Below are 26,976 nucleotides of genomic sequence, written 5' to 3' on the forward strand. Positions count from 1 at the left end.
CTGTATTTATATGTAGAAAAGATTAAGAATTAAGATTAAGAATGACCTCCTACAAAATGAAAATACATCTTTAGAGTAGAGTCAGTATTTCTAACTTTAGTTAAATAAATGAGTACAGTGTGGGCACTATTCCATCTTTGTGATATGGATGCAATTCTGTCTCAGTAAACGACCATTACACTTCACATATTTTTTAAAGTCATGCTGGAATAGGACATTAGCTAAATGTAGAAATGTAATGAAGCGAAAGAAGCCTACACTGAGCCTGAGAGGACCTGGTGTTTGAGTCTTTGGTGCCTTGTGACTTGTTAATCCAGAAATATTCTGCAAATACAGATGGAATTCATGCCAGTTTTCAGGGGGACTAAGGTAAAAGTGAAACTCCTCAAACAGAAGAGCTGAACCTGCACGAGAAGGTTTTCAGAAAAAAAAAAAAAAAAATCACAGTTTTTGTGTCATTTACAGGGGTTGGACAAAATAATGGAAACACCTTCTATGATGCCACAATGTTAGGTGTTTCCATTATTTTGTCCAACCCCTGTATATGGATGGTATTTCAAAATTTCAGAATTGTATTGGATTGTATAATACTGATTTATCTTGCTTTAGCCTTATACGTGGAATGTTTCCCAAACTGTGTTAAACCAGCTTTTTTTCTAGCGGATTAACAATGTGACTTCAAAGGGAAAACTGAAACAAAAGAGTTGTTGTATTTGACTCGCAACTTGCTGTGGTTAATGTTCTCATTAGCTGCACAGCCATTTTACCAACTGCAGCATAGCCATTAATGACTCCGCTGTGGTGGCAGAAACTGTTAAGATAGGGGAGATTAGTTAGCACTTGGAAACAACATCACAGTCACCGTCTCACATAGTTGATTTATTACACAAAATAAGATACACTAGCATGAAGACTCATTTTAAACATTCTCTACAAGTGGATGTGCAGTGGACATGCATGAGAGGGACCACAGGTTACACAGATTAAAGAGAAAATGAATCATAAATCACCACTTTATTTAAAAATGAATCATTATTTCGTCTTCCTTTAGAACACTGGTCTGCTGTTATCATGAGTGTAAATGATGAGTCACCTATAATCCCCAACCAAGAGATGCAGCTTTCAATCTGTTCAGTTTACTGTAGTTGTGGATTACACCACAACATAGGTGGAAAGTAAAAGAGGTGAAGTAGTTCCTGTAGGTTCCCTCATATGTGCCTGTGTCTGGCAGGTGGGCTGGCGGTCTTTGGTCTCGGAAGGTGTTTATGAGAACTGTTGCTATCATCAGAATTAGACATGACATCTGAAGAACTCTCTGTGCTTTATCCACCTGGCCCTCATTTGTCAACAATGTACTGTGCACGCTGATGTGACCAGCTTTTCATCAGGCATTTTCCACAGAACACAACCAAATAAAGTTAAAATAAAGCATCTATGAGGAGTATATAACAAAATGTTGAATGGCTTCTTAATGTTCTTATTTTCATACCTGTTTGTGAGCAGATAAATGGTGGAAATCTGCCTATGCTAACACACTGACTACAAAAATTCTTGGCTGTGTATCCAGTTTATTCCAGTTTTCCTGAGTCTGTAATTGTGCTTCGCTTCAAAAATTTCAGAGAATTGATGCTGACATATTTGCACTTTTTCAATCAAATGTCGTCAGAGTTCTTTGATTGTTTTGTGCCGTCTATCAGACTCCTTTATCCCATGTGCTAGTTTTTGAGGAATGAATAAGTGATTTTGTAATATAACATTGGGATGAAAAGCTAAATTGAAAGTTTGTCAATTTTTATGCACTTTTTCAACAATGTACCGTCTGCCTAGAATCAATTGCTCAGGTGACAGTCAAAGGAAACAACTGCACCAATCTACTGTCAAATTTCAGAAGAGCAACCTTCAAAGAAAATAGTTGCCATTAAAGTTGTCTCACCATTTAAAGGATGAAAGCTTTTTGTACCCTCAATCATCCAGGATTGGAAGTTGAGTTTGTACGATTTCCTGACCATCCTTGGGTTATTTTGTGTGATTTGGAGTTTTGTATGTTGGTTTGGCCAAAATGGTTTAGTTACGACGACTCTACGTTGGTCAGAATTTTTTAAAGACTGAATTCATGTAAAATGAGCACAATTTTTTGCTGATCATCTCAAACACTTTCCAGTTTTTAAGGCATAATGACATATATGAGTGTTTTGGGCCCTGTTTGAATTTCTCTACAAACTAAAAACAACATCTGTTTTAATACCTGGGGCATCATCACTTATCATTTTTATGTGAAAACAACAAACTATCACCCACTTTCAGCCATTTAAGTCACGCATCATCTGTTTTATTCAGATTTGTCAAGCTGTTTCTGCCTCATAAGTGGACTTTATAAAATAATTAGAGCTTCAGACCCACAACTTTTCAACACAACATGCTGTGATTAAATTTAGTCTTTCCTACCTTTCAATGATTTGAAGCTGTAACCACACTGAATATGGAAATGTGGAGTGATTTAGGATAAAATAACCATACTTGAAAGTAATATGAATCAATTATGTAACTTTATTCAATTAAACTTCATTCTGAATATGGAAGCAATGATCATGTTGCAACTAAAAAACTGAGGTGAAGTCATTTAGAAATAATTAACAGTAATTAAATCATTACAGCTTATGCTCACTCTTTATTTGAATTTGTAATGGAGTTCATTTTATTGAAGTAAAATAAACCACATTTTATAGAATTTAAAACATAACTGATACCATTTTACTTGGTATTTCAGGGAACAATTTTTTTTAAATGTGACACCTTATACTGTTCCTTTGTCTGCAATATAACTGAATATCTCTGTCATTGCCTTGCATCTGAGCGATGGCTAAACCAATGAGCCAGTAGGTATCTCTCAGGAGTACTCTAAAAATGAATGAAATTACCCTCCCTCCCCACGAGACACACACCATATAAAACAGACAATGTTGGAAATCTGGCAGAGGATCCTTCAACAGCCAGAAAACAGACTGTAGCCGGGTGTTAAGAATTACAGCATCATGTAAGCATTTTTTTTTTTTTTTTTACTGAAAGACGTACTTTTTGACAAGAATAAAAAAAATATATAAAAATGACAGCTTTTATAGTTCATGATCATAAACCATGGGAGTATCAACCTAAAACGGAGCCTCTGCATGCACAAGTCTCATTATTGGATTGGATTTCTATGACTTGTAACATGTTTTCTTTCTTACTTTTAATTTTTCCTGTGACCCAGGATTCGCACTGTGATGTCGCTGAATATTTTGGCTCTTTGCCTGCTGGCTTGCATTCATTCTGGCATCAAAGCATATCCAGTCAAGCCATCCAGTCCCCGTGAAGGTGCACCACCTGAGGAGCTCGCCAAATTCTACTCTGCATTAAGACATTACATCAACCTTATTACAAGACAGAGGTCAGTTTCTTATTTTCTGTCAAATGATTAGATAAAGTACGGTCCAGTAAACAATGTGAAACAAAGAGATGAAATTGATGCTTCATACTTTTCTGTTTGAAGGTATGGGAAAAGGGCTAGTCCAGATATGGTATTTTCAGATCTTTTGTTGAGGGAGAACATTCCAGGATCCAACTACATGAGGTCAGTGAAATGATAAAGACAAATTTTAATCCCATTTTCTACTTTGATATGTCTTGTGATTCTTAATACTGCGTTTTTTTCACACAAGTAACATACAACATAAGTCAGCAGCTATGCAGTAAATCTTACTTCTTAGCTTAATCAGTTTTTCTTCTTTACTGCATCTGATTACGGTAATTAAATATTTTTATAATATTCTGTCTAATGTGTGTGAATATGAAGAGAATGGCAGGAACCCTTCACACTAGATTTTAAAGTTACATAAATTCACACACTTTGTTTCACATGGATTCCCTTATATTTCAGGTACGATGAGCTGCCATTGTGGTGATTCTGCTGGAGCCACTACATACAGACTGACTAGACCTACAAACTGGTCAATTGTGTGCAGTTGAATTGGTCTGAACATGTGTTGCATGTAATAAACACTGTATGATGCAACTACTTTGGGTGTGGTGTTGCATTGATGTACTAAACATGAATGTACAAAAGAAGGGGGTGGATTAGTTTACAAATATACTACCCCATCTGAATGTAGTATATGTAGTGAGTCTTTTTTACAGGTGGAGTAAAAGTGCCCTCTACTGGATACAGGCATGAATTTTTTTGTTTCAGAAGAAGATGTGAAAACAGTGTTCAGTTTGGGGTGGAATAATGTGGTAAAATGAATATACCATGATGCTGAATGATGTAGTATTTCATTTGCTAGAATAAGACTGATGGGTGTCCCTTCAACCTGTCTGAAAACAGATTAACAGCTTAATCCTATCAAGTGACCCGGATACTGATTTTAAACTATTCATGCTCACCACTCTGGACACCTACCCGTATCAGTGTTTAGGTGAATGGGATACCACTTGTTTTACTACACTGACCTGTCAGTGTCACTAACTCTGACATGGATGGTCAGATGTTTTGTTAATGTAAGTCTGGATATAAGTGCCAAGCTGACAAGCTGACAATGCAACACACAATTTGCCTTCCTCATAGGGTAAGTATCCATAATTCTTGATGGATTCCTCACATTTTATTTATACAACAGTAACATCCAGATGATAGGGTGAATGTTATTTTGCTAAGACAGAAACATTGCATCTACTTGACTGTGTAAGAGGTGGAGAAACACTCCAGCAACTCCCCCAGATTCTGCACATTTTTCAACTCCAGATATCCAGATTTTACATGTACTTTTTACAGAGCAAACTGAACATCGCCAAAGGGTTAACTGTGAATGTGCGTGGGCCAGAATGTTGAAATCAGAGCAGAGTTAAATGTCAACATCTATAATCAGGGTATCACAGTATTACATTGATGTTTTGAAAGTGGATTTGATGAAATGTTCCTCATGCGTACCCACCCACATTGCAAACCTCGTGTTCTTACTCTCATTTATAGTAAATTATAGAGGTGGGTTGTGTAGAACTCAGTGGTCTAGACATAACTTGCACGGCATTGGATGTCATTGACACACCACCACTGTCTGTGGACGGGGAGCTGAGGAAGGAGCGCAGCAGCTACTAGAAACGCACTAAACAAGTTACTGTAGCGCATGTGATTATGAAATTCTGAAATGAAGGAGAGTCTGAGAACGTGACTGGATCATACTGAGACGTTTGGTAAAGTATATGTCATTCATTTAATTCAATCAGTTGGAATTAAACAGCGGTATAGCCATGGGATGTTCTCAGTTGTCCCACCAGCTAACGTTAGCTAACCAGCCCCGCTTGAGCTACGATACTGTTAGCTACTAGCTAATGCATTACTGGATTTGTAGCTAATTATACTCCGCTTCCACGAATTCACAAGAGAACTCAAAAATCTAGCCAAACGTGTTAATCTAATTTTAACAGCTTGTTAGCATTCAGCAAACGCACCTTTTGTCGGTCTCAGTGATAAACGTACATATAATAAACGCGTGTTCGTGTTTGCTAGCAGTAGTACAGATTGCTAACTTGGTGCAGGAGTTTCAGAACTGGCAGCGCAACTTGTTATAGGACGAGTATTTATCGAATTAACGCGGATGGAGAAATGACAGCTTGTAAATACAGACTAATCGACCTTAAACTGCGTCGGACAGCATATTGTTGACACTATTATTGGTAGCTACCGATGGCTAGTTACCGTTTATGCTAAGTTACCTCACATTGGTTACACGTGCGCATGTAGCCTGACAGCAAGTTTTTAATCACAGCTGCTAACATTTTCTTAAAAACACGGATTTTTACGTAGCATTAACCAACACAGCGATTCCGATTGTTCACTTGGTCATTTCTTCACGATTTGAGCTCATGATCGATCATTTATTACAAACTTGCCGTTATTTGCTTTGACCCATTAGCTTTCACTTCCCCCTCGGCTGCTGTGAATAGAACACTGGTGAAAGAGGCGGTGTAAATCTGACCCACGGAGCTTATGAGCGCATTTATCGCCTGATCTCAGCCCGATTCACCAACACTGTCTTCAGTCTTAAATGGATTATAAATGTGTATTGATTTTTGCGCAGTTCAACACACATACTTCACTAGGCCACTGCTTAGTTTTATGAAGTTTTATGCTTGCATCTTATAGTTTTGTAATAACGTGTAATAGATGTACAACCACTGAACACATGAAGTTTCCCACGGACTAACCCTGCAAAGTTGGATCAGATCAATATATTCTCTGAAGTACAAGACGAGGGATTCTTTCAGGCACAGTGTTATAAGTTACAGTCATTTTTGAGGGCAATAAAAGTGGTTCCACAAATCGTTCTTGGTGAATCTAAAAATACCAACGTAACTTTCGGAGAGAAATAAAAGATCAGAAAAGTTACTGTGGAAACTTTTGCGTTTTAAATCGGCAGAATAAAATGAATTGTCCTTAGTTTTATTCTGAGAGACTTGTTAAGTGTTTTATTAAGTCCTATGAATGGACACTGGTCATGTGACTTGCCTTGGCCAATCAGAACGGCTACCCTACAATACCGCTGATTAAACTGGAGAAATCTGGGCAATGAAGACATACTTGGTTGAAGTAGTTTACTTTCCAGTATGGGGTGGTTTTTTTTAATATGCTGAAGAGATTTCACTTTGTGTTTTGTAACTGTTTCAATATGTGAAACAATAAAGAGAAATGTAATTTTTGTCCTTTAATTTTTTGTAGTCCAGAGGTACCAGATGAGCGTTCAGTAGAAGTGAGGCTCCTTGTTGGAGTACTGGACTGATGATTTGAACAAAGTTTGTAGGTGAGTTTCTGCATTTATCTTCCATCTTTCTTTTTTCTTTTCAGAGACATGTAGATAGAGTGGCTTCTTGTGTTTCTGACATTTATTGGTTAACACACTTAGATGGTCATCCAGTGTTCACAAAGGCCTTACTTGTTTGTCCAGTTACCTAGTAAGGAACTGGCAGAGCTGATTTTGCACTACTCTGTTTGGAGAGCGTGTTTGCACAGAGAGTATGGAGGGGCCTCTCTATGTGTGGCTGGTGCAACCAGTAGGATTGAAACTCATCTTTTGTCATTCAATGGACTCTTTGTCATTCTCTTAATTCTTAAGTGCTCTCTAGTTCAGCATGCAGATAAAACAACAAGCCAAACAACTGTTTTGAGCAATAGTCTGTGACACTTAAGCCTTCATATGTGCTATTATTCTACAGTAACAAATGTTTGTTGGTGTTACAAGGAGCTCCTTTTTGTTTGTTGGCTGTTACAGTGATTTTAACATTGAGCATACTGACCTGGGTTTCCTGCCTTCCTCAGCCCTCCAGTTGCTCTGGTTGCTTTATTGAGCAGTTGGGTGGCTTTGACCGTGTTTAGAGAGGTTCACCGTCCTGAGCTTAGGGGAAAAACATGACTGTGGCCAATGCAAAGTCTGGTTCAGGTAAGCAGTCACAGATAAACCCTAACAAGTCCTTTACATAGCAAAATTAGCCATTATTGTTGTTTGCTTCTCAGAGGTTGTTTGTAGGTGTTCTGCCTCTGCACTCATACATTTTTTCTGTCTCTGACACAAGTTTGTATCATGTGAAATACAATAACATGTGATGCATTTACGTCAGCTTCAACCTTTAGCTGCTTTAGTCACTTTTTTTTTTTAAATTGAATTCTATTTAACATATGTCTGCTGCTTACTCAGAATGGTAAAACTGCCTGAACAAGATATAAGTACTGGTTCTTTATTGAGTTTAAAAATTTTATGTTATATTATTTTGTTGGATAATCATTGAGGCTCTTGGCTGTATGTCAGGGTTTTTTCTCTTGTCCAGTAGGAGGCAGATCTGTTGGTATAACACTTTCTTTGTGACTCTGTGTGCTTGTTACTGATGCAATGGAAATGAGGGATATTCTATGTGAATTGCTCCATTGATTGTCTGTCTCCTTGTTGCTCTGGTCTTCTGAGAATTTATTATTGCGAGAGTTTATTGTTGTAGTTATACAAGGTTTTTACTGTCTGAAAATAGCAATGGAAGTCAGTTGTGACATTCAGAAATCAGAAAATGTGATGTTCAGAAGTTAAGAGTAAGGTTTGGCCTCTATGCCAGTAAGATACATTTTTCATAGTATATTTCCCTTTAGCTATGCAGCAGGTGTTGGACAACTTGAAAGACCTGCCATCAGGCACAGGAGCCAAAGATATTGACCTTATCTTCCTCAGAGGCATCATGGAGAGTCCCATTGTCCGGTCACTTGCCAAGGTAATGCATATACTTGTGCCCCAAACATGCACACATAAAGCAGACAGTGTTTTAATCTGATTAGCTAGACATTGAACTCCTGCTTGAGAACAGGTGCAAATATCTCCGTCATCCTGATGAAATGAATATATTGGTATTAGGGCTGCACGGTATTGGCAAAACTTGCGATATGGGTGTACAGCATTGCAATAACGCTAATATTGTGATATTTCTTATTCATCTAAAGAAATACCAATTTCATCGACAAAGAAAACTGTTTCTTAACAATGTTAAAATGAGCCAATTGTATGTATGCTGACTCAATTCTGTATCATTTAAGACAAAATACTGTACTACTACAATCGATTACATGATTCTGTCTAAGAACCTGGTGATGCTGCTACCATAGACCTTCAGACACAAACATAGTCAAATATTTTGTCATTTTATTCACATATAACAATGTGTAAATGACATGGATGTATTTCATAATAACAAAAGTGGTGGAGTACCGCCATGTAAGAACTTTAACAAAACACTATTCCATTGCTTGTCTGGTTTGGTAAATACTGCATATAAAAATAAAATCTTTAAATATAAGTGTTCAGGCCTTGCCCAAAGTTGTGCTCTGAAAATATTCGTATCTTTTCAACATTAATAACATGTAAACTTGCATTTAACCAGCAGCAGCAACATTACTTCAGTTTTTTTGCCAGAAAAACTAGTATGTTAGAGTGGTAGAGAAAACCACTCTGGTACCCCATGGCATGTAAAACAGAAAGTTAATGAAAAAAAAAAAGAAATTATTGCACGTCTTTGCGATATGAACATTGCACACTCCGTTATCGCGATAACAATATTTTTTTGATATATTGTGCAGCCCTAGTTGGTATCACTTAATCACACACTCAGTAGTGCTGAACAAAGTTCACTTCCTTATAGCCTAATCATCAGTTGGAAAGTGTTTATTTTTTTATGGAGGTACTAATGAGAGATCAGCGTGGAGAGAAAAGGTTCAAATTATTCGATGCCAGTGTGAGGCACAGTCTTGATCATCATCAGGAGAAAGTCATATGGCATGTCTGAAATGAACATATCTTTAAAAAGCCAGTGTTCACTGACGCTTGAAAGACAAACATAACAGACCTTTGATACTGGTTGAATCAATTTTTCTCATGGCGGAAAGAGGTTGACAGCACAACAGCAAATGGATTACATAACATTATCCAGTGTAAAACCTCCAATGTAGATTGAGGTCATCAGGTTCAATCACTGTCTCTAAAAATAGAAAAACTATTAAAAAACGCATGTGTCATTATTTCTAACAAACACAAGCACCCGAGATACTTAATTGATCATCTGACAGATGTGCCTTTATGCAGTGTCTGATCTGAAGTTTTATCAATCTGAACGTCCCCAGTTTGATCACATAATAATGAATAGTGAGGAGTTTATTTCCCATCTGTTTGCTGAGTGTCTCTGTGATGGTTTAAGTGTAGTAACTGTTATATGAATGCTCCATCTTGGTGCTGTCTGTTTGAATTTGTGGGAGTAAACACAGACACAATAGCAGCAAATGTGGTGTGACCTAATTATATCAGCAATATTAAAGCATTTACAGAAAGCAGTTAAGAAGGCTCTCTTCTCAGCAGTGCTTTCAAAACTACTAAAAATAAGACATTTAATAGCACAGATGGTTGAAATTTATAGTGACCTATTTTTCTACAATTGTGTCAAACTGATTATTATATAATGCTGCATGCTCCAGATAGTGCTATATAATGGTATATACAAATAGAGCATGAGATTATTGAGGTTGTCAGCTGTGTGAGCTGTGGGCACTTAACCCCTGTTTTTATTCTGTGTAATGCCACTAGAAAATGACATGCTCTGCTGTTTTGTTCATAAAATGTGTGGGTCAGACATATTTTTGGAGGGGACTTTTTCATAAACTGACCAGTGGCTGAATCAAAGCCCATTGTGTGCTCTGAGTGTCCGACCAAGGATTTTACAGAGGAATGTTTTTCATGTAGAAGAATCTGAAGCTGACAAGCAATTTCCAGATTCTCCAAATTTAATAACTGGCTCTATATGAACAGGAAGTCTGGAGTTGGGATGGATGAAAATATTTACTTTCCTTTATTTAGGAGAAAGAAACACTCTAATAAAGACATTTTTTTGGGATACGTCTAGGCTCATGAGCGTCTTGAGGAAGTTAAGTTACAAGCTGTTCGGGATGATAACGTTCAACTGGTCACAGAGATCCTGGATTCTCTCAATAACCTGTCAGAGAAAGATGCTGCCGCTGCTGAACTCGCCAAAATCCTTCAGGAGCCTCACTTTCAGGTATTGCAGTCATCATTTCTAGTCATTCTCAGTTACTTTAAGTGGATTTAATGGAGCTGAATCGACCACAGACCAGAGCTTGGTAAACTGAATTGTGCAACTTGCATTCTGATGTTATAGAAACATATGTCAGACCTTTTTACACCAGGCATTGCTTAATTTCTTCTGAAGTGCCTGTGAGGCAGCTCTGCTTACTCATCAACCTTCTTCTATTCTCAACTACTACAAGCAGCAGCATGGGAGGGTGGGGGTGTATTTTCTTGGGCCAATAGCAGGCTGAGTTATGTGAGTAAAGTGGGGAGGAGAAGACTGTGTCACCCACTGTTTCAGTAAATCTTCAGTTTTGCTGATCCATTTTGTACTCTCACATTTATACTAACATGGTGTTGTCGCTAGTGGGGTAAGAACAAGACTGATTTATCTTTTTATTTATCATCTTAGTCCTCTGTCAGTGCAACCATAAAAGTGTCTTTTTATATGTTGGTGTGCGTGGCTGGAATGTGTAGAGCAACGTGATTTATGTCTTCTTCATTGCAGTACAACAGAGACACAGTGTAGAGCAGGGTCTTGTTCAGTTTTATGCATCATATCACTATATCCAGGTTTTTACTTCCATTGTAATACTTTACAATTTTGCATTGCCCTAAGCTACAGAAAGAGGAGACACTCTGCTGAGATTTCTCTACCACTCTGGAAATAAAGTAGCCTTAATAGACTGCAATTCCTGAATTTTTGTTTTTTTTATATTTGGGGACATTGTCTGCTCTTTACAAAATTGGAATTGTGCATTGACCTTACTAATTAGCATTGTTGTATTGAATTTCCTTTGGGTCTTTTTCCAATGATTGTAATAAAATAATCCAAAATTATGTGAAATGCATCTTTAAGCAGCAGTAAATATTTTCTCCCTCTCTTTCTGCTTCAGTCTCTGATCGAGGCTCATGACCAAGTGGCCGCTAAGTGCTATGAAATGCCCCAAACGGCTGTCAACAGTGATGCCTTGGTGACGAGTTCACTCATGCCCGCTGATGCTGTTAGGATGATTGGCATCCAGAAGAAAGCTGGGGAACCACTGGTAAGTTAAACAGGCATGTACAGCATTTTAACCACAGCTCTGCAGAGGAAACATGGAAGACCCCTTGCAGCCCATAAAATTTTACATGTCTTCTGTCATTTAGCAACTTTTACTTTTAACTCCCTTTACTCTTGTTACTTCTTTTACAGACCAGCACAAGAAATGGGCCTCCTGTCTGACTTATGAAGTGCGGATACAGTGACTCATACAGAATGACTCTTTCTCACTTACAGGGGGTGACGTTCCGAGTTGAGCGGGGAGAGATGGTGATCGCACGTATCCTGCACGGCAGCTCGATTGACAGGCAGGGCATGCTGCACACGGGGGACATAATCCGCGAGGTGAACGGTCATGAGGTCGGCAGCAACCCCCATGAACTCCAGGAGCTTCTGAGGGACTGCAGTGGAAGCATCACGCTCAAAGTCCTGCCCAGCTACAAGGACACACCGGCACCACCACAGGTGAGTTGGGACATGGTGGCTTTTTTTGGCTGTCACTTGTGGAAAGCTCATTTCCTGGCGCACTGGAAAATTGTGCATGTAATAATGAAGTGCAGTAAATGTACATAAATGCCAAGTGTGAACCAGGTTTGTGCAAATGTGCAGTGTGTATTGAAGCTGTTGCAATGTACCTGTCACAGATGGGCCCAGAGCTGCCTGACCTGTGCGACCTTAGAATGCCAAGCTTCTGAAAATTGAGCCCAGGGAGGGTCTATTAATATCACTCCACACACTATCTGGGACATACACCACTATTTACTGGAGCACCGCCTCTCCTTCTTACAGTAACAGGCACACACAGCAGCTGACATTCAGCAGCAGCATGTAAGGTTATGTCAAACACGGACTTCTGTGCCAGGGAGGATCAAATGAACTTACTCCTCTGTTTGGAGAGGTGTGTGCTTACTTCAGTGTAAGAGTTTAAACTCATGAATTAGGTCAGGGCAGAAAAAACGTACTGGTTTTTAAACTCCTGTGTGTTATTGACAGTTTTTATAGTTGAGTTTTCTTAGAATTATAGGATTTACAGAGTCTTAAAGTCTTAAGAAGCACATAATTCATTCATTAGAAAATACATTCTTTGTGGTATCTATTTTGGTATCAATATCAGATGTGTTTTTTCAGCTGAAAATATGTTTGAAATGTCAAAATAGTTATTACCATCTATTTCTAAAAATAATGTACCAAATGGCTCATTCTTGTTGTGCAGACTAGGATTGCAAAACAAACAAAACTCACTGACCAAAAAGTAATGTTTTATGACAAACATGAGAGAATTACCTCTAACCCCAAGTTACTGATGTGGGTATTTTCGTCAGATTTTGTCATTGGTCTTTAAATATTACATGTCATTAAAAAGTCTTTCATCCAAGTTGTAGGACCTCTGAATTTCCTAAATAACAATAACACAAATAAATGAATTTATTTAATTTTGGAGTATAAGTGATGGTCCTCGTATCAGTGCCTTCTATTAGTTTAACTGTCTGTTGTTGTTCACCTTAAGGTTTATCTGAAGCCACACTTCAACTATAACCCGTCCACAGACAACTTGATCCCTTGTAAAGAGGCAGGGCTGGCCTTTTCCAAAGGAGACATCCTTCATGTAGTCAACAAAGAGGACCCCAACTGGTGGCAGGTAAGCAGGGCTCAAACCGACGGCTACATGAACTACAGCTGTACAGGTAATGGGTAGAGATGTGAGGACCGCAAAAGCAGGAAAGCTGGTTGTGGCAGATTCTTGTTCTATGTGAAATGTACAATACAGTGATGTGTATGTTAGAACTGCTCCAATTTCATTCAAGGCTTGCAAGGTTGTGGGCGGAGCCACTGGTCTCATCCCCAGTCAGTTCTTAGAGGAGAAGAGGAAAGCTTTTGTGAGAAGAGACTGGGATACATCTGGTTCTGGTCAGTATGAATCAAGTTTAACTCCATACCATCATGTTCCTAGTTCCTCTGGTTTAGTTGGATGGTCATGAAACCCTGGCCTATAGCTCCCCCGTGTGGTGAATTGACAGACTGCGTGTTTGTTTCAGGGTTTCTCTGTGGAACCCTAACTGGAAAGAAAAAGAAGAAAAAAATGATGTACCTCACTTCAAAAAACGCAGGTGTGTGTCAGAACTAGTTACTTTTTCCTATATTTATTTAAAAACATGGCACTGTCCATTTGGTAATAATTAGATAGGTAACAATAGAGTAGCCATCCATCATTTTTATTTCCTGGAACAGAATTTGACCGTTATGAGCTGCAGATCTATGAGGAGGTAGCCAAGATGCCGCCGTTCCAGAGGAAAACTCTGGTTCTGATTGGAGCTCAGGGAGTTGGGAGACGGAGCCTGAAGAACAGACTGATTGTCATGAATCCCCTGCGATACGGAACCACTGTACCTTGTGAGTGTGTTGAACTGTCAGTTTGGGCAGTCCCACTGTCTCCTCTGGTACATTTAACATAATCTCTTCTCTCCAGTCACATCACGTCATCCAAGGGAGGAGGAGAGAGATGGACAGAACTACTGCTTTGTGACACGGGAACAGATGGAGAAGGACATTAAGGACAGTCGGTATCTGGAGCACGGTGAATACGATGGCAACCTTTACGGCACCAAGATTGACTCGATCCATGAAGTGGTGAATGCAGGCCGAACCTGTATCCTAGACGTTAACCCTCAGGTTAGGTTAACGGACCTTCTGTTGAGCAGATGGGTTTTCTCAGAACTCTGATGAGTGTTGTAACCCTGAGATGTTTTCCTCTTAGGCTCTGAAAGTGTTGAAGACTGCTGAGTTCATGCCATTTGTGGTGTTTATTGCTGCTCCTGAACTGGACACACTGAGAGCTATGCACAAAGCTGTGGTAGATGCTGGACTTACTACCAAACTACTCACGGTAAGTTCAGTCAGAAAAAAGGTCAAATATGGATTTTTCAGGAGTGGCATGGATTATTAGTAAAGAGATCAATAACTGGTATTGGAACTAACTAATACATTTACAGTAAAAGTTAAAATTATTGTTTAAAATTGAGAATAACACAAACTCCAACACAAATTACTTTAAGAATTAAAGCAAAGTAGAATTAATAGAAGTAGAAGAGAAATCCATGAAAAAGGTGCATTTGAAGAAAACTACTTAGAATTTTTTCCCATGTCATGAACTTTAAAGGGGCTACTTGTAGTGTTTCTACTTTCAAATATTAAAAAAATGACCTGAAAGTATCAGAGTGTTTACAATAAAGAGCTATGAAGTTATACCAGTGTATTGGATTGGAGAGACATGAAGTAGATCAATTCAAAGCCACAGTCCAACAGCTGTATGTGACCACTAGAGGGAGAAGTGAGTCACTCTTTTCTCCCACGTTGAGGAAAAGCCTTTGACCAAAGCATCAGAAAGTGACAAGATGGGATGAGAACTGCTAAGAAGCAACTTTTAGAGTCAAAGGAAGTGACAAAGTGACAAAAGCTAGAAGCACAGTTGTATTATTCTCCACTGGACACAATTGTAAATGAAAAAAATTTAGTTAGATGTTGAAGTCACAGCATTTCTTTTACGTGCCTGAGTTTAATATGAGGCTTATGAGGATATAATGTTATTACGTGATGTTATTGTCATTGCTGATTTCACCGTTTGTCAATCCACAGTTCAGACTCACTCTTGTTTGGATGATCCCAAACAGATCTTTAGTGCAGCTACTGATAAAACCATACAGAAAACAGAAGTAATTAGTGGTTTTACTGTGGCTGTTTTCTGTCTAAAAATGGCTAACACCTATGATGTTAACTATCAGCTGACACAGCATGTGAAGATAAGACGCAGTATAATTGTTACAGGTCGTTTAAGTAACTGCCTATGAGTTTTTGTTTGAACAAGAAAACTTGGTAGAAAAAATAACATGTAGGTTCTGTTGGCCTTTGCATTTATAATGTTGTTAAAAGATATACAAACCTTACAGTTGAACTTGTTGAAACCTGTAGAAACAGCTGGTATCGTCAGTGCCAGGAAGGAAGAATAATTTGGAAAATAATTAGAGAATGCTGTTAAATCTTCTTCAGATACTTGACTAAAATTCACTTCTCTGAACAGTTACGTATTGACCATTTGGAACGTGAAAAATGTGTGTATTAACATGGGTGGGAACCCTGTAGACATAACTTTCACGGGCCCAATTTCTCTGTAACAGGAGAATGACTTAAAGAAGACTGTGGACGAGAGCGCCAGGATCCGTCGGGCTTACAGCCACTACTTTGACATGACTATAATCAATGACAATCTGGACAAAGCTTTTGACAAGCTGCAGGAGGCGGTGGAGCGGTTATTCATTGAGCCGCAGTGGGTTCCAGTCAGCTGGGTCTACTGATGTTCTTCCCCCTACGGACAGACATGGCTGTCCACGCTGCTAGAGCCCCGGGATGAAAGAGGATACCTGAAGGGATGAGGGTTTCAACACTGCACAGCACACACACACGCACACACACATACACACAGTGTTGGACATCAGCCCGGTGTGAATTTGGGTCTCGCACAAGATAAACCAGAGTCACCTTGATCTGAATTGCCAGAGTCATTTGTAGACACTATGCAACTCACAATACAAATAAAGTGTACTTATTTATTGGCAAAATTTTTTTTAAAACTATGATTGCAATTCATTACTAGGATAAAAAAAATACTGGCCACTGTGTCAGGATCTTTTAGAAACATAACTATTTGCCATGTCCTGTTTTAATTTTACATCTATATGTATGTATCTATGTAAGTGTATTTATTCTGCAAAATGATGAGGGCTTGCTCAATGAAAAGGATGATACCTCAGTGTTATGGTTTACAGTGCACATGCCTCCCGTTCTTCATCTCATTTCGTCACTACAATTTGTTTCCATTAATCTAGAATAATGCAGTATGTTTTGAACTCCTTTTCCTCCTCGATGGTACTGTCATGCCCTTGTGTCTGTGGAAAAGTGTCATGTCAGTCACTCACTTAATGTTGTACAGGTACAAAAATAGTACTAGTGTTTACCCATTATTTCAGTTCCATTCAAGTACAAATGGTTCCATTCACTGTCATTGTGAAACCTTTGGATCATGTGTTTCTGACTGTGTTTCTAACCAGTCGATCTGGTGCTGTGTCTGTGTATGTTTGGAAGAAAGAAAAACTTTCCACAGGACTCTAGAACAGGGTACTGCATCTCAGTGAACCATCCCTTTTGATGTGACATAACTAAAAAAAAAAAATAACTGTTTTGAATAAGGTTCATATTTACTTAAAAAGGTATATTTTACAAGATTGCAGAAAATATGTATTTTCAGATGTCGAATAAATAACTTGTGTTTTCTAATGGTTTCTTGGATTTTGTTGTTGTCTTTTTGTTTTGGAGAATTTCTCAAACATGCATTGCACTTGTTTGGATGAGGAAAACATGACATTTTCTCTTCTGATTATTTTAATACAACCGTACATAACAGATGCAGATACAAAAGGTTGCACGTCATCTTACTATGCTCAGTGACAGGTTTACATAATTGAAAGACTCCACAGAAATTCTACAAACAAAACAAAATCAAAGGACATCTTTGCATGTCTAAATCCTTTTTGTTCAGTTTTTGTCAGACTGAGGTCAGTAGTTGCATAGTAAAACTCCTGAATTCATTTATCCATACATAAATATTTGCATGTGAAAGAGAACTGAAAAGCGATTAGAGGATGTAAGGGTAGACTAGTTGAACAGTTAAGGTCAAAAAGTGCAATTATCTACTCAGAATCTACTACCTTAAGTGCAGATTACTTTGAGACAAGGAGCATTAACCCATGCCAGTCTGAACACAAAAGACTAAAACAACCAGATCATTAAATCTGCTTTCTTTCATTTCTACTCTGAGAACTTTGTAATCCATTTAAGTCATTAAATTATCATCTTTACACATTGAGTCCTACATCAATGATTAAACATTTTGAAAGGATGGTAATGGTTATTTTGTATTTAAAAACTACAAAATACCTGCTTGTTCAGTAAAATCTCATTAAACAGAGAAAACGTCTTTCATAATTAACCAAAGCCTATTAAGCACCTGAATGGACTGATTAACATTGTGACTGATTGTCTGAAACATCAGATTGGCTCTACACACAACTTTACACTTCAGTAAAATACACCAGTGTTAAAGAGAAAATCTACTGCACCAAGAAAGTAAAAAACACTGTGAACTGACACTTGTTCCTGTGGGATATGAAAGTGTGATCGGTTCAAACAGTGTGCACCAATGCGGCGAGGCCTCTGATGGCGATGCAGAGGACCAGAGGAAGGTTTCCTGCCTGATGCTCTATTTCTGTCCTCAGGGTGTCCCCGTCTCTCTTCAGGGACAAATTAGAGGATGCAAACAGATGTTGAGTCTTCTCATAGACGTCTCCTGTCAGAGCAGCCAGACCTGCACCGCTCTGAGGTAATTCTCTGCTACCCGATACATGCTGCACCTGGTGGGACAGCAAATAAACAGGCACATCGGTGACTGTGAGGTGTAATTAAAAAATGACTCATATCGCATGCTGTGGCGTTTTTCTTTGTAAAAAAAAAAAAAAAGAAAGAAAAAAAAAAGATTTTCTAACCAGCAATTCCAGGGTCTTTAATACTGTGGGACTGCAGCACATTCCCAACAAAGTAAGACAAGTGTTTGTCATCTCTGAAAGACAAAGACCCAAAAATACAATGAAAACAAGTTCGATGTGAGGTTCATAAATTAACTGATATGATGGATAAAGTAAAAAAAAAAAAAAAGGCTTCGCAATGAAAGTTCCTCACCATCTAAAGCGCTGACAATGAGGTGAAGGGCTTTGAGGGTTGACGCAGACTGCCCTGCATCACCAGACAGCACCAGAGCCTCCAGAAGGGCCTGGATGTCCTGGTTGTGAGACTCTGCTTTAACTTCGCCCTTGGCAGGACTCTCATTCAGACACATCTGGTGCAGCTGAGACAGAGGAAGAGGCACTGTTTAATTCATGCAAATCTAGTTTATAATGAACATCCACAACACACAGAGCCTCTGCGCTCTCCATCCTCCTCACCATGTTCTCAAGTGAAGTGATGGCTGCTCGGTCCACTATAACCTTGGTGATTTGCTGGAGCAGAGAGGACTTTGTTGAGGCAGGAAGATCTGACAGCAACTGGAAATAATGGCTCAGTTTCTCCAACTCTGTATGAGAAAAAAATACAATTTCTATCAAATCATTCAGTTATCAGTCTTATACCACCACCAAAGCCAAAAATGTGTTAAACGTGCTACAGTTTTTATTAATGTAGAAGATCTCTTATATACAGCAACAAGTCATTTTGTACCAAAACATCCAGTATCTGCACTTAAAGAAAAATTAAAGAAACATTAAAGAAAAATTTCCCATGTCATCCTCTAAGATTCCCCTGAAAAAACAAACATTTGCTGTAAATATTTCAGTAAACACATTAAAATCCAAACCTCAGAATAAACTCAGTAACACCATTTTTTTGTCAGATCCTCCTCAGATATATAAATATGTTGTACAAACACACAAATGATGGTTACATAATGTCTGGCTACAAATTTCTAGCATGCTCACAGAAAAGGAAAGGGTCCCTCTTTGTGCACTGCCTTAGTACAAATGACAGACAACAGACTCTGGACAACAAAATGATTTATGGAGCTGTCATTTTACATTTTACAGCCACATTTGGCATTACTGACCACAACCCTCTGCTTGAAACATGTGAAGCCTAAGGATTCAGACCCTCTGCATTCACCTGGATGAAAAGCTATCTTAAAAATAGCAACAGAGTTTTCTTTAATGGAAATTATTCTGACAGAGTGTCTATAGAATACTTGTTTTGAAACATGCTAAATAATCAATGCACTGTATTCTGGCAGAGTATCTGCATTGGCAATGACATCAGCAAAGGCAATTTAACCTTTTCATGCATGAATTATGAGAACCATTATCAAGATTTTTTTCCTGAATGTTTTTATTTCTCTTTAGGCATGAAAAAAAAACAATGTGATTGATTTTTTTTATGAACCTTTTTTTCATGGCGTTACAAAAATGTCCACTCAGCTGGACACCATGCGTTTAATTTTAGAGGCAAAGAAACTTGTATTTACTGATATACTGTGTGAAAATTATGACTTTTTTTTTTAAGATAATAGAGATAATATGCAAAAAAAACCCCTCAAAAACCTTTTGTTTAAAACAAAACAAAGCTGTTAATTACAGCAATTATAAGGATTTTTTTTTTTTACACTCAAGCATGTTACTGCAGATCAGGTTTATCTAGAACAGCAAAGTTACAGTGATGGTATGAATTGCAGTGTATGGGATGATGCATAAGCATCCACTGTGTTGGCTGATATGGAATTAAAACATCAAAACCCATGAATATACAAGAGAACACCTTTGAAAAGCTGTCCACTGTAGTGACCACTATGCATGAAAGGGTTAAATACAGAGCTAGATATGATTGAAAAATGGATCCTGGAAAACAACATGATTATTAATACATCTAAAACAAAGAGTATAGTATTAGACTCAAACTACTTCCTAAAGAATGAACCACAACTTAAATTGTGAAGGAAATTAAACTACTGGGCACCACACTTGATTATAAACTGTTCTGGTCACAACATTGATACAGTTGTCAGTAAATGGTAAATGCACTAGTTATAGTAAAAAATGCAGAAAATACTTGACATTTGAGTTAATTAAACTTGAAGTAATTGCTCTTTTGCAATTGGACTAACTGCCAGATGATATAGGCAAATGCCAAAAAGAAAGATTAATGCCACATGTCTTGTTTTCCAGTATTTTCATGTCACTAATGTTAATAGTAACATTTTTTATTTTGAATGGTTAAAAATTGAGAGCAGGTTGACTGTGGCACTTCGGCTTGCGACACAATTTTATAATGTAGAATCCCATGTTATCAGTACATATACAGAACTGTGCAAAAGTCTTAAGCATCTCTTAATTTCATTATTTTTTCATGGTTGTAATGGCATGTGTCTTAATTTCTAACAAGAAATATGCAGGAATATAGAGCCTCTACAATATTGTTTTTTTAATGCATTTTTTTTCTTACATATTTCCATGCATTTCAGAAAAAAATATGAATATTATAGAAGCCATATGGGTTCATCTGGACAGAGAAATGGTTAAAAGGCTATGAAAACCTCTGGGACATTCTGAAGGTGTGTAATATAACACAAGAGCATTTAAGAAAACATCAAGACAGTCAACCCAAAAGAGTGGGAGATTTACTGAATGACTTTACCTGCAGAAACTGCCCCATTTCAGGGTTCCTACCGGTTTCTACAACTTCAATTTAAGACTTTTCAAGACTATTTAGAACAGAATTTAATGCCAATTTCACAGCTATTCTGGCAAAAATTCATAACTCCTAGAATTTAGGAAAATGTATTCATTTACTCCAATGCCTTGATTGCCATCATTCTGAGTCATTCCTCACCGGGGGCTGCAAAATTAGCAATAATTGGTTCCTCATTTCAGTATAAATTGTCGGGTTAGAACAGGTGGAACTGAGTCGACTAACGTTACTTTGCAGTTTGGACATTTAACAGACACATTTAAACACAATACAGCCAACAAGTTTATGGCAACATAATTTAAGACCATATCAAATTTAATACCATTTAAAGACTTTTTTAAGGTGTTAAATACAGACTTGTAAATTCAAGACTTTTAAGACTTTCTAAGACCTTGCGGTGACCCTGGATTTTTGTGTGTGTTTGTGTGTTTCAATACTGTGCACATATTTCCTGCATATTTCCTGTTAGAAATAAAGACACGCACCCATTTACAACCCTGTAGAAACAACAAAACTAAAGGTTGTCTAAGACTTTGCATAGCCCATAGAGGGCAGGAGTCTAATCCAAAAGGCAAAGACTAATTTTTATATATGTATCTTAATATATTGAGCAATGAAAATGTGGAGTCCATTACCCCTATGTTTGACCAAATTAACAAAAAAAAAAATTAATTTTGAAAAAGCCAATGAGGATCCTCTTTGGAACATCTCTACAATGTATGAACATTTTCAGTAAACATATGCAACTCCTTTACTGGGTTTTATTCAAGAGTTGTATGTAAGCACTGACCATAATATATTTGTTTATTTCAGGTACGGGATTTGATGAATTTGCACGTACTGACTTGAACTGACTATGACATCTGATGTTTTTAAATGCATTTTTTTTTAACATGCATCCAGGAGAATGTTCTGTTTCTGTAGAAGCATGTATTTAAAGGTAGAATTGCAATGCTCTAGGGCACAATTAATGGGGATCTTAATAAACAATACACAATATATGAAAAAATGATGACCATGACTGTATACATGTGCAGTTTAGGAAAAGAAAATGGGCAGTTGTGAGGATACTTAACGATTGTACACATTTGAAAAAAAGTGGCTGACATGTAACATTAATAAATATGGCTACTGTGATAACACACTGACATGTTAATGGGTCATAGATGAAAGAATAAATATAATTTAGCCTCATGTTTGCGTGAGAAAAAGAAGAGATATGCCACTTTGTTTTGAATTTTGACCCATTTTGAGAGCCTTGCAAGTACAAAACATACATAAGATCTGAAGTCATATTGGAATTTTAGAGGAACAATTAGCCCTATTTGGTGAGTTTCACAGCTGTAGATGTAATATGAAAGGAGCGATTACTGATACAATTTGAGCCAAAGGGTTCATTCAGCAAAATACATAAGAGTGAATGAGCATTTCAAAGGGCTGCAGTCGCAAAACTGTTAGAGATTCACATGTAATATTTGGCATTTCTCCATATTTTTCAGGGGATTCTGAGTGAATGACCTGGGACAGTAATTTGACACAAAATGATAAGGAATGAAAATGTTATGCAATGTAGGTCAAAGCACATGTTTACAGAGAGTTATCCCATCTTTCAGATAAGACGCAACAGGTCCAATGTGTGTGTTTACTTGACAATAACACATATGCCAGCAGCAGCAGTGACCTAATTTATGGTTATGTGTTTTATAGCTGCAGAGTGAGGACACAAACAGAAACCAGTCATTTACCTTGTGTAAGGAGGGTGTTTTCAGATGCCTGTGAAGGAGCATCCCCAGTACACAGCAGTGCTTTAGCAGAACCATCTACTTCAAATCCTCCAGTGGTATCAGACGTCAGACACAGATCTGTTAAAAAACACACAATGATACACTTCTCTATCAAATATTTATGTGTGATATGAGGCAGAGTTGTTTTTGTTCATCTGTGTATTTAATTAATGTAAATTAATGGATCATTTCTTACCGTATCGTCCATCATGTTTGACCTCTAGCTCTATGACGGTATAGGCAATGGTTGTGTGCGGGGGAATCTCCATGGTAACATTACTGTCTTTTCCCAGGCTGCTGTTCTCCTTCAGTGAAAACTGCAGAATTACAACAAAAAAATTCACTTCTTTTACCATTTACAGGATTAAAGGTTATATTCACAATTTATCACTGCTGAAAAAACTGGTGATTTTCACTGTATTTGTGGAGTTTCATTTTTTCATTTTCACATCCTTTTGAATGTGCTGGTTTTATAGGTGGGTGTTAAGGACATGAGTGGTAAATGTCCACATGATTTCAGTCCCTGTTTTCTACATTTAACTAGGCCCTATAACAATTTAGTAAGATAAGAGAGAGGAAGTGAATTACAGAACAGCGAGAAAAAATCCATTGTTCTGACCAGCTGTTGCAGAGCTGGCAAACATTTTTGTGGGAGAACTAATTTCATTTCTCCTTTTCGTCTTCCACTCTGCTAAAAAGACAGTTTTATGCAGAAGTAAATCTCATCCTGGCAAATGTAGGATACCACTAATAGGAACAGGATTTCAGCACATAAAAAAAATAACTGACAGTATTTCATCTCTAAATAATTCCTCACATACACAGATGACAGTGCCACTGCAGAGTCAAAAGTTGTGAAACATCCAGTCTTATCGTTTTTGAGACATGTGTTCCTAGTGTTTATATACAACAAATTATATCATTTAATGTCATGTACATTTATTTTGACCAAATACATCCACATATGTACAGGTAACAGTGCAAATCTTTAATAAACAGTTTAACTTTACTTTAATTGAAAAAAATCTCCAGTTTTACACCTTCTAACTTGCATATATACGGTTAGTTTTCCAAACATTCAGCTGTAATACTTTGCCATGCCTCTTCTTAAACCTGCCAAAGGTGTTCTTAGCTAGTTGGATATTTCTTTCTCATATATTGATCAGTTCAGCAGGATTTAGGTCAGGTCACTGGGCAGGCCATAACACTTCAGCTGACTGCTTTCTCTTTACATACACCTTCCAGAGCTTAGATGGATGTTTGGGTCATTATCTTGTTGCAGGTAAAGATGGTGCTGGAGGATGGAGCAGCAGCCAAGCTGTAAATACTGACCTTAGGGTTGGGCGATATGGAAAAAAATCCTATCACAATAATTTTTTCAATCAGACGATATCGATATGTGTCATGATATAAATCAAATCACTATTTTTGTCTAGCTTAAATTTTCTGTTACTATTAAGTTAGTTGTGAAGACATCAGAAGGTTATTTTTGATTTAAATATGATTTATTTTCTGTCAGAGGTTGAACATGACAGATGTGCTGAAGAGCATTATACAACTGTTTCAGATCAGTAAAACAGGTACATATATTTAAAACTAAACTAAAAGTCTGACCAGCAGGCAAAAGCTTTGAAGTTTGAAAAGAGAACACAAACAAAACAGACCATCTTCACGAAACAATGCCAGGGGTACGTACAATTTGTGGGGGTGCGTTCCGTAAGTGCCATAACGGGCATAAACTGAAAATGAAACTTAACATGCTTTGAATATCTGACTCCCAAATTCTATGCCACACCATACTTTTCAGTAACCCAGTCGCCCAAGTTCTCGGCGTGTGTGCTGAATCTGCTCTTACGCCTGTGCTGTGTGTGTTGACCTAACTTGCTGTGGCTCTAGTGTGATTGGTTCGGTGCGGCGCTACTTAATTATGAATGGCTGTTCTTATGTCTGTCAAAACATGGACGAATGAATTCTATCGAAACTGTATCGAGCATGTCTCATATTTCTATTGAGGAAAAGTCATATCGCGATATGTATCATTATTGTTTTATAGCCCAGCTTTAACTGACCTGTATCAATACTGAACCATCAAACTTAGAAACATACATTCATGCATTCAGTCATGCCTATATGGCATTTAATTTACATGTATATAATGAGTTAGCATGTTCTATAAAGCTGTTGTAAATAGAGATGAAGTGGAAAGTGACAGAGCTACATGTATTTCATCTAAAACCTACTGTTACAGCTTAAGGTAACAATTTGATGAAAATTAAGGTTTTCTCACCAATACTTGCACACGTACGTATTTGTTTAGATGAAATAAATCTTCTTAAATTTCCTAGTTTGTTGCAAATTACAATAGGAACATGAATGTGTTTCTCAAAAATGATAAAAAGACAGGATGTTTCCAAACATTCGGTGCAAAATGTGGTACATACGTATTATATAACAGTGAGTGGTGAAGTTATCATTCACACAGATTTTCTGCCTTAAAGACCCATTCATTGTGAGGAAATTCTGCAATAGTTATTCAGTTTTGTAATGACTTGTGATAAATACACTCAACCAGTAGTGGATTTCTAAAGGCCAATATAATGAGGGATGGTTCAAAGGAGGAAAAAGCCAACAGCCAACCATGCTGTTATTGAACAAGTTGCCCATTAATACCATTTAAAAAAGGACAAGAATTTATGTAACACATTATAACTATTGCCTATTAATATTTAATTTCTCCTGCTCCCACTTATAAGTATTTTCATCTTGACAAAAAACATCTCTTGAGATAACAAAAACAATTTAATTAAATAATTTATCATCATCATCATGTCCTTCGTCAAATAGTGAGTGGTCTACTATTATTTCCCCGTGTTATTCCAACACTTTTTCATAAAGCAGTGCACTGGAAAATCTCAGAGAAATGGGTGGTTTGTGTGTGTAAATTAAACGGTTTTCTGATTCATTACATGATGCATTTTCGCGCATGTTCATATCAATACAATTTATCGGTCAGCACCAAATAAAACATTCCATGACAAACATCTACACTACTCTAAAACCAAGAGTTACAGAGCTGATACCTTTGGGTTTGCGGGTCCACAGAGGCTCAGCAGCCCTCCACACTGTCCACCCTGTTGTACATCCTCTATGACCGAACAGGGCTGAGTGGTCACAATACATTCCTTCACAATGCCAAATGTCCTTCGATGTTTCTCCTTGGTCTGCTGGATTAAACAGTGGGACATGTCCAGGACCCTGAGAGAACAGATTTACAGAGATTTTGCAGCATCAGTGTGATGACTCAATAAAACTAAAACAAAATAACAGTTTTGTTTTATATATATATATATATATATATATATATATATATATATATAGACTACCAGAAATGTATTGTCAGAAATTGTCTTAACAACTTAATATTAAACTTAACTTAACTTAATACAAACTTAACTTGACATAATTTGCTTAAACGTGATGTGAGTGTTAATATTCAACTAAGCCTCATGTTTTGTGGGCAATTTTATGGTTGGACAAAGTTCATTCCTACTGCTTCAAAATGTCCTCCTAAAGAATTCAAAGTGTGTGTAATTAAACAGTCCATATAAGTGATACTTGGGTGTGAAACTAACCTTTCTTTAGATGCTTTTAGCAGCTTCTGCACGTCCACTTCCTCTTTTTTCAAACTACCAAATGATGACTGCAGTTTGGAGGAGTCTTTTCCTTCCAGGTTGACATTAGTGTGGACAAACTGTGCACCTATGGTTCCCTGGATGTTGTCACCATATGACCCATTGTATGTAATGAAGTCAGACTCAATGACAACTGTGGACAGAGAAAAGTTAAGGTTTAATGTGGTCAAAAATCAACTGGAAAAAAGAACTGATGCACCTTTACAATGTATTAATCTATATGCTACACTATAGCACATAACCTACGTTCACAGTCCTAGTTTAGTGCTCAGATCTAGTTTTTTGTTTGTCTGATAGCTACATTATTCTTTAAAATGTGACCAATATCAGATTCCAGTGTGAAGCTCTCACAGTCCTGAACTGTCAGTGTTAGAAGTGTTCAGATTATTAATTTCAGTAGATATATTAATACACACCATACTATTAGATGACAATTATGCAAATATAATCAATATTCATTGTAAAAAAATAAGGTCCCTGTCAGTGTT

The 26,976-nt window shown here is 37.5% G+C and overlaps 3 protein-coding genes and 1 long non-coding RNA gene across 6 annotated transcripts in view; 2 read left to right on the top strand and 2 right to left on the bottom strand.

Moving 5' to 3' along the window:
- LOC115434906 (uncharacterized) overlaps positions 1–7,892 on the bottom strand; it is a 25,353-nt gene extending 17,461 nt beyond the window's left edge. The window contains exon 1 of the long non-coding RNA XR_003937609.1: positions 7,882–7,892. This is a non-coding gene — a long non-coding RNA (uncharacterized LOC115434906). The remainder of the gene's footprint in view (positions 1–7,881) is intronic.
- Positions 3–4,055, top strand: LOC115434905 (peptide YY-like). Of its 2 annotated transcripts, none has more exons than XM_030157041.1 (4): positions 3–369; positions 3,251–3,427; positions 3,530–3,610; positions 3,917–4,055. In XM_030157041.1, the coding sequence occupies exons 2-4, from the start codon at positions 3,264–3,266 to the stop codon at positions 3,939–3,941; spliced, it is 270 nt and encodes an 89-aa protein (XP_030012901.1). In that variant the 5' UTR covers positions 3–369; positions 3,251–3,263; the 3' UTR covers positions 3,942–4,055. The 2 variants fall into 2 exon arrangements, with proteins under 2 accessions (XP_030012901.1, XP_030012900.1); XM_030157040.1 differs by lacking the exon at positions 3–369 and adding an exon at positions 2,976–3,034.
- pals2a (protein associated with LIN7 2, MAGUK p55 family member a) lies at positions 4,395–17,012 on the top strand. 2 transcript variants are annotated; one of them, XM_030157032.1, is made up of 14 exons: positions 4,395–4,601; positions 6,752–6,833; positions 7,349–7,469; positions 8,165–8,283; positions 10,456–10,608; positions 11,534–11,683; positions 11,917–12,144; positions 13,187–13,318; positions 13,485–13,587; positions 13,716–13,787; positions 13,909–14,070; positions 14,147–14,349; positions 14,435–14,563; positions 15,852–17,012. In XM_030157032.1, the coding sequence occupies exons 3-14, from the start codon at positions 7,439–7,441 to the stop codon at positions 16,026–16,028; spliced, it is 1,659 nt and encodes a 552-aa protein (XP_030012892.1). In that variant the 5' UTR covers positions 4,395–4,601; positions 6,752–6,833; positions 7,349–7,438; the 3' UTR covers positions 16,029–17,012. The 2 variants fall into 2 exon arrangements, with proteins under 2 accessions (XP_030012892.1, XP_030012893.1); XM_030157033.1 differs by lacking the exon at positions 4,395–4,601 and adding an exon at positions 5,016–5,226.
- Positions 17,013–17,101: 89 nt separating this feature from the next.
- gsdmeb (gasdermin Eb) overlaps positions 17,102–26,976 on the bottom strand; it is an 11,642-nt gene continuing 1,767 nt past the window's right edge. The window contains exons 3-10 of the mRNA XM_030157034.1: positions 26,429–26,621; positions 25,877–26,051; positions 22,993–23,113; positions 22,758–22,874; positions 18,729–18,856; positions 18,466–18,631; positions 18,273–18,346; positions 17,102–18,140 (exon numbers count right to left, since the gene is read on the bottom strand). Of these exons, the coding sequence (XP_030012894.1) occupies positions 17,913–18,140; positions 18,273–18,346; positions 18,466–18,631; positions 18,729–18,856; positions 22,758–22,874; positions 22,993–23,113; positions 25,877–26,051; positions 26,429–26,621 (1,202 nt within the window). The 3' untranslated portion in view covers positions 17,102–17,912. The remainder of the gene's footprint in view (positions 18,141–18,272; positions 18,347–18,465; positions 18,632–18,728; positions 18,857–22,757; positions 22,875–22,992; positions 23,114–25,876; positions 26,052–26,428; positions 26,622–26,976) is intronic.

The sequence above is a fragment of the Sphaeramia orbicularis genome, chromosome 16 (assembly GCF_902148855.1).
Source record: "Sphaeramia orbicularis chromosome 16, fSphaOr1.1, whole genome shotgun sequence".
Classification (NCBI taxonomy): domain Eukaryota; kingdom Metazoa; phylum Chordata; class Actinopteri; order Kurtiformes; family Apogonidae; genus Sphaeramia; species Sphaeramia orbicularis.